The 7,898-nt window shown below is 35.1% G+C and overlaps 1 protein-coding gene across 1 annotated transcript; it reads right to left on the reverse strand.

Annotated features, from left to right (window-relative positions):
• Window positions 1-1,216: 1,216 nt before the first annotated feature.
• LOC106380689 (26S proteasome non-ATPase regulatory subunit 2 homolog A) lies at window positions 1,217-6,937 on the reverse strand. Its single transcript, XM_013820503.3, has 23 exons — window positions 6,696-6,937; window positions 6,433-6,533; window positions 6,206-6,326; window positions 6,055-6,114; window positions 5,834-5,944; window positions 5,609-5,674; window positions 5,347-5,468; window positions 5,046-5,160; window positions 4,861-4,935; window positions 4,290-4,448; window positions 4,085-4,192; window positions 3,912-4,013; window positions 3,681-3,821; window positions 3,485-3,589; window positions 3,176-3,397; window positions 2,970-3,083; window positions 2,670-2,885; window positions 2,517-2,576; window positions 2,323-2,436; window positions 2,137-2,222; window positions 1,928-2,036; window positions 1,654-1,832; window positions 1,217-1,544 (listed from the first exon to the last, which is right to left on the reverse strand). Exons 1-23 carry the CDS (start codon window positions 6,810-6,812, stop codon window positions 1,472-1,474), a joined length of 2,676 nt encoding a protein of 891 aa, XP_013675957.1. The 5' UTR covers window positions 6,813-6,937; the 3' UTR covers window positions 1,217-1,471.
• Window positions 6,938-7,898: the final 961 nt, after the last annotated feature.

Here is a 7,898-nt window from a genome sequence, read left to right on the forward strand (position 1 = left end):
GGAGTAATGTGTGTTGTACTCTTTTTCCTTCACCGTGGTTTTGTCTCAATTGGGTTTTTCTGGTAAGGTTTTAATGAGGCAATATTAAAGCACATTACAAGCTCTAAATGGTTATGGCATCCAAGGAAGGATGGCTCATAACCAAGAAATTATGATTTGTAATCTTTCCATTTATCTATGATGGTGTAATCTCATATATAAGGAACTTCTATGTTATGAATAAAGATAAACTTTTCTATCCCCTATATATTATTTGAGAAGCATTACAACTTCTTTTTGTAGACACATGTCATCACTAGAATGATTCTTAGAATCATTAGAGAAATATGTTGGTCCATCTAATTATATAATAAGTTTTTTATTAAACTAACAATAAATTCATCATTAATATATTTTATTATTTCCTTAAATAAAATTTACGGAATTGCCTAATGTGGCTAAAGTATATATGGCAATTAATGATTTTGAATAATAAAGATTTGATAAAAAAATAGTGTATCTTCTATCATATTTGTTTAAATTTAAGCTATTAAATAAATTAAACAACCACAATAACCATATAATAAAAATTTAGATTTTTATGTATATGTTATATTTTGAATTTTTACAAACGGCTATAAATTAATAAAACTGTTAAAAGTCTCACATTCAAATTTTATGATCCATGGTTTAAAATTTTTGTTACGACAAAATACAAATGATTACAAAAATTATATAAGTAAAAAGTCTAATTTAATTAATTAATAAGATTAATATATATATCGTTTTAAATTAAACTATAAACCATATAAAATACAATATTTTAGTTTCAAAATTTACTTTGAACAATTTTTTTGATAAAAGTTTTGAACGATCGTTGACAACTTATTTTTTTTAAATTATAAATTACTAAAACTATTAATCCTACGATAAAAATTTTGTTATCAGTAATTTAAATTTTTTTTCTATAAAAGATACAAATGATCAAAAAACTATATGAGTAGAAATCATCATTTAATAGATATTAATATTAAAAATATACTAAAATATATTATCTATGTTAGTATCATTTAAATTTAATAACATATCCTATCAAATAAAATAAAATAAATTTAGATTAATACAATTGATTTATATGTTCGCACCAATTTAATTATATTTTTAATAGTTACTGACTTTTAATTATTTAATATATATTTATTATTTTATAATATATAAAAATATTTAATACATAAAATACTTAACCTAGTTACTTTTATAACACTAGTGATTTTTTTCACAAATGTCATCTAGTTGATTCAGGCATCTGCAAGTACAACAACAGAAAACAAACTAGAAAGATATCGTGTTATCCAAAGATATCAAACCCAGATATAACATTTTTTCATAAGAAACAAAAAGCCATGACAACATAACATAGACGAAATAACCAACGCATGAAAAACTAGTGAGAATGCAGCTTTCTTTATTGTCTCGCCAACTCGTGAGCGTTTCACTCTTCTCTGTAGTCTGGGTTTTCCTCTAAAATGATGAACCCTTCTAGTATCGGCGACAGAGGAATGTACCTGTTTGCCCATTTACAATCCCGGTTTATATTTGTATCATCCATAAAACACAAAAGCTTTTCATATCAAAACACAAGGGTACAAGCGAAGAAGAAGAACAACAACATACTTGTCCGTTGCTAGCTCGGCTCTCTCACCAGCAGCCAAGAGAACAGGTGTGGAGTGTGTCTGGAATCCGGTTATGGTCTTTGGCCGACCCGCTTGTCCAACCACATCAACTGCTTGACCTACCCTCACTGGCACTGACAGTGGCTTCAGGTCTTTGTCCACTGTCAACATCATCCTCGGCTACAAATATTTTTATAACATGGATCAAAATTGATCATATCAAAAAGATCATCAGGCCTATAAATGAAAACATCGGGGACTGAAATTGAACTCACTTGCATCGCCAAAACGAGGAAGTAAAGGACATAATGGTATTTCCCGAGTATGATTGGCTTCATGTCCAGACATGCATGCAAGAGTGTCACTATACCAGCAAGTGCGGTTCTGCCATGAATAAGTTTCACATGAGCAGGGTAAGCGATTCTCATGACAAGAACATCCAACTAGGTACAGCCTGGAAATAGAGAGAGAATGGTAAACTTACGGTGATAGCAAGAACCGTTCAGAGTGGAAGGGGGTGAGTGTTAAGAGACCCTTTCCCATGTGCACCAGCCCTTGAGCAATACGCACCTGCGTTAATGACTTACCACGTGAGCACAATAATTTCAACATGAAGAAGAGTTTTTATTTCACGGGGGAATAAAAACAAAAAAAAAAAGGAACACATTACACAAAAGAGAAGACTGGCGTCCTTGTAATAATAGCTGGAGAGGTTGCGAAGCATCCCGGCTAGCCTTGCGTTATTAGTTCCAGCGCCAATCAGTCCCAATGATATAATTGCTGCCTGTAAAAATAATAAGAAAATTAGTCCTCTCTCGGATGTTATCACATTACTGAACACTGTAAAACAAAACCATTACTCACCATGGCAACTTCCGAATCTGTGTCATGGCTAAGTCGGCTCAAAGTGTCCATTACAGTCACCTGGAATTGTGGAAAAAAAAAAAAAAAAAAATTTTAAAAAACACCATACTCTATACAACCATGGAATAAAACTAGATTTACAAATGTATTCACCTTTGGATTTGATATACACAGGAGGCCAAGGGCCAAAGGCACAGCACGCCGAATGTTTTGTTCTCCGTATTGCAGCATTCGCTCCAAAGACCGAATCTCCATATCAATGCCCAATTCTTCTGACATAGCAACCATAGCTAATCCAAGCACAGCTGGACCCTGGTGGATGTCACCTTTCTCAAGATGCTCTCCACACTGAGCAAGAAGGTCTTGGACCTTGACATATTAAGGAGGGGTCAGCAACTAAAAAAGCAAGTAATGAATTATGTAATCAAACCACCACCACACACGATCAGATACCTTTAGGACATTGCCAGTCCCAGCATAAGCACACGAAAGAAGTGTCATATCACAGTACTTTCTAATCTTCTCATTGAATGTCTTTGAAACTTCAGCCGTAGCCTCTACACTTTCCTGGTAAATATCGGAACAAGTTGATGCTGTCAACGAAATGCAAATAACAATTTACGAACAAAGAGCGAGACTAAGTACAACACACTGCCAACCTGTTTGCCCAGGTATAGAAGTCCAAGACCAAGGGGCAAGAAACGCGTGAGGGCATCCCCCAGTTCTGCCTCACTTCGATCCATCAAAGCAAATATAATAGATTGTGCTACTTCTTCATTACAGGAACCAACATAGATCATCCCCAAAGAAAGTGAAGCAAATGCAATCACATCTAGAGGCGCTTTCGCATCATTCAGTATCGGCGACAACTTGCTTCTTATCTATAGAAACAATGAGCATGTTAATGTTTCGTGAACAGGCAAAACATTCAACAAGTAATATAAGAAAGATAAGAAAATGTCAGTGACCTGGTCATTTTGGGAACCTGCGTATGCAATTCCAAGACCCATGATAGCACCAATTCTGACAGACGAATCCTCTTTGTCTACATAGTCTCCAAGAAGTGCCAATGCCTGAGAAATAAAGCTGAGTAAGATGAAAGAATAGCTAGAAATATTAGCACTAGTGATTTCCGTAAAATCAAACAGGACATCATCAACTCACAGGGTCACAATCGCTTTTAATGCCAGAGTTTACAATCCCAACTCCCAGAAGTGCTCCAGAAAGGATAGGATTATCATTACTATGAAAATATTTGTCAAGTTGGGCAAGTCCGGCTTCCACATCCCACAGTTGAATCATACCCTATGACAGGGAAACACAAGATCAGGTTACAGTTTCTACTTTCATGATCTGAACAAAATAAAGAAATTCAACAGGTAAGAAAAGGCATACCAGGCTAGCAGCTGCGCTAATCTTGCCATGTTCTTTATTTTTGAAGAGCCAATTTCCAGAAGATCCGGTTGTTGAGTCTGAAGGTACCGTCATTAGTTTGTCCTGCGATAAGAAAATATATTAAGAGGATGCGTCTGCTACTAGCTCTGTTATATTACAATCTGCAACCATACCTGCCCAAAACCAGCATTTACAAATGCATTGACAAAGGTGGCAGCTAAGTTCTGTCTAGCTGAATCAACGCTTGCACCAGAGCTGGCCCTGCCGTCAAGTAAGTGAGCCTACAGAATTCAAAAAGTTAGGTCAAAGACTGAGGAAAACATAATTTGCAACTAAATAAACGAGCAGCAGGCTTGACATCCACTAAAACTGATTTACCTTGTAGATGTCTTCAGGCGTTTTGGCCTCCATAACCTCAATATCTCTTGCAAGAGTCAGATATCCTTCACTTAACTTAGTGTTGTTAACAATATCCTGTAGGGCTTCTCGGTCATCTTCATCTGCAACCATTTCATCGTCAAGTTCAAAGGTTATACCCTGCAGGGAGGCATACAAAGAGAAAAAAAGTATAAGAAAGTGTGTCGTCGGGCATTGTACTCTATATAGATGGAAATTTTAAGCAGTGATGCAGCATTTCTTTGGTGTCTGCCTTAGAAGTGAATAGGAGGCCATGTGGCTAAAGAATGACGTCTTCACAGGGAAACAATACCAAGTAGTTCTAAAACAAGAGAAAACACTAGCAACATGCCCAACATCCATGGCTAATAAAAAAAAAAAAAAATCAAACTCCCTCTAGATAATGCTCGATAACAGCTATATATAATCAAATAAACACACAGCCAACTCTTAAAGCATATACGAGAACATATCCAAAACTAAAACATACTTACAACAAAGGAGTGAGAAGTAAATGTTATATATAGTAAAGTAAAGAAAGTTAAGGACTTACATGTCGAGCAATCATGTAGCAGAACTGCTTCTTCCTCAGCAGATCAGCACATGATGTAAATACTTGTTTAACATACTGCAATACAAAAAAAAAAAAAAAATTATCAAAAAAGAACACTTTAAAAATTCGACACATATACTTGGAAATACTTAACAAAGAGGTCCACAGGAAGATTAGAATCCTACCTGCGTGTTATCAAGAAATAATGCAATCTGCAGAGCGTTTGGGTATTCTTCAAACTTCATGTAGATCATGTAGGAAATATCTAGAACCAACATGTCATCTGGTCCAGGAAGGTACCTGAATATTCAAATATATAAGACGTTAAAGAGACTTTTATGAGTAATATAGCTAAGCAAAGCTCGCCACTTGTTTCTACATGACTGACCTAAATGAAGATCAGTAAAATGACAAAATGACTGGTCTAAAACCACAAATAAGAGTGAAGAAAAATAAAGAGAATAGGATTGACAAGGATGAAAGTACTTTGCTGCACTTGTGAGATAATTGCATGTCCTCTTGAAATTTGTTTTGTCTACATGCTCGAGTAAGAGATCCAGATCCTCAACATCCATTAGAAGGTCAACAGCTTCAGTTTCTGCATTATGCTGCAAGGAATAGAAATGAAATTTATTAGACAGAAGGAAAAAAAACCAAAGGCACTAGCCTCAAGACTTTAATTACAAATACCCTTCCTACATATGTACGGCAAGGGCGAAAACACACACAAAAAAAAAAAGGAATTCACCTTCATGTGAAAAGCAACAATTTGCTGGACAAGCTCCATTAAATCATCAATAGGGGCCTCCTCACTCTGAGATAATGAAACAAACAGGTCGAAAATCATACACAAGCAAGGTTTCTCATTGGATAAGAAATCTTATAGTCACTCCTAAAAAACACCAACAATCAGAAGGATATAAACGGTTTATCCTCAGAATATGTGAAATGCCACGGAAGATTAGTTTCTGACCTGGCGCTTTGTATACTCTTGCGCAATCTCTCCAGCTAAATTCCTAACATATTCGTGACCCCACGATCCAATGTCACCCTCTGTTCCAATCAACCTATAACTTAAGCTCTCCTGGAAAATATTGTGAACAATTTAAATATGTCTCAAAGGAATCCAGGGCATATAAAGATGAAACAATTAGGGTAGGAAAACATGTGCCCATTCAATAGGTAGAAGCATACCCTTTGACCCTCGGCAGACATGGTAAGGGCCAAGACAGAGAGGATATCGGACAAGCATTTCTGAAACACACAGAAAAAAAAAAAAAAAGCAATCTTTAAGACATAACCAGAAATAGGAACAAAGAAGGTGAAAAGTATGATGATGACATACCTTGAGATCAGAAGCAGGCATAGTTTGATGAAAGGCTTTAAGAGTTCCATAATGGGGACGGAGAAACTTTAGTGGTTTGGGAACTGAAGTCATAGAGCTTGTTGAAGCTCGGATCTCCTGCCTACGTGACAAAAAAAAAAACATAGAGTTAGGGTAATTAAGAACACAAACACGTTCACTAGTAAGAAAGAGCACCCCAGGGGAAAAAAAACAATTAAAAGTTGAACCTCATGCTTTCAAGAGCAGCCCTCTGCAAGTCCGGATTGGGATCCTGAACCCTCTCGACATAGAGCTCAAGGTTTTGCTTTAATTCCAAGTCCTCTTCAGACTACAATCAAAGTCGAGTCATTAAATAAATAAAAAAAATAGCTTGCCAATAAAAAAAGGACCTCTAATTCTACAACATCTTTTACTTCAATTAGACCGATTTACAACTAATAACTGACTGCAGATCCCACAGATTTGAAATTAAGTCCCAAAGAACTCTCACCAGGTCGTCTTCCTTTTTGTCGTCCTTCTTCTTAGGATCCTTGGACGGGACATTGACGGAGGCTTCATCCTTCCTCGCACCGCCTCCGACACTGTTGGGATCGGGAGTGGGAGCCATCTCTCAGTTGCAAACTAAAACTAGATCAATCTGAATCGAACAGCAGCTTGTGCTATCCAAAACTCTAATTGCAAATGAAACTAGGAATCCCCTATATTAACTGAACTGATAAGCCTTTGAAAAATTAGAACCTTAATTTTGTATTAATTAGAAAAAAACCCAAATCCTAGGTGGCATTCTAAATGCTTTCTAAATTTCATTTCAAAGAATTCTAAAGCATCTAATATAAAGTATAGTTTAATCTAATGGTGTCACATTATTCCATAATTATATAACACTAGAGAACATTATATTAACCTAAAATATAGGAAGTGTGTATTCTTTCCTTAAATAAAAGCTACGGAATTACCTAATATGATTTACATATATATGGCAATTAATGATTATGAATAATAAAGATTTGATAACAATTTTTGCATCCTTCTTCATTTTTGTTTAAATTTATATTATTAAAAAAAAGTTAAAAAATCACATTAACCATATAATAAAAAAATTAGATTTTTTCTTATATGTTATATTTTGAATTTCTTAAAATGACTTTAAATTACAAAAATGAGAAAACCTTATATGTTATTTTTTTTTAAAACGACTTTAAAATACAAAAATGAGGACACCTTATATGTATATTTTTCTTATATGTTAGAATTTTCTTATATGTTATATTTTTGATTTTTTTTAAACGACATTAAATTACAAAAATGTAAGTTTTCCTTAAATATACGACTAAAAACATTAAAATGACATGTATCAATTCGATGGTTGATTTGAAAGCTTTCTTTTTTTTTTTTTTTTTTTTTTTTGAATTTTAAGGAATTCAGGGTTTCCCCAAAGGCTTTCTAGGCCCAAAGGACTAATCCCCCTCCTGGCGCTGACGAGCTCCATGTAATAATGCCCCAGTGGCCCGAGAGAATTGTTTGCAGCGTGAGGCTTCGAACCCGGGCGTATTGGCACCATGGGCACCTCAACCACGAAATTCTAACCACTCGCCCAACTCAGTCGGGTTGATTTGAAAGCTTTCAAAACCTTATGGAAGATAAAAGTCAAAATAATTTAACTGTGGAAACAATACTGTTCACTTTTTTCAAG

The sequence above is a fragment of the Brassica napus genome, chromosome C7 (genome assembly GCF_020379485.1).
Source record: "Brassica napus cultivar Da-Ae chromosome C7, Da-Ae, whole genome shotgun sequence".
In the NCBI taxonomy this organism is placed as follows: Eukaryota; Viridiplantae; Streptophyta; class Magnoliopsida; order Brassicales; family Brassicaceae; genus Brassica; species Brassica napus.

What these genes read in the sequence shown, in the direction of transcription:
- LOC106380689 (XM_013820503.3), bottom strand. Translation starts at nt 6,812, where the DNA reads ATGGCTCCCACTCCCGATCCCAACAGTGTCGGAGGCGGTGCGAGGAAG. An exon ending in TTGTTGCTTTTCACATGAAG is followed by an intron (nt 5,469 to 5,608) that starts GTGAATTCCTTT and finishes TATTCCTTGCAG; the next exon opens with CATAATGCAGAAACTGAAGC. An exon ending in TCCTCGTTTTGGCGATGCAA is followed by an intron (nt 1,833 to 1,927) that starts GTGAGTTCAATT and finishes AAATATTTGTAG; the next exon opens with CCGAGGATGATGTTGACAGT.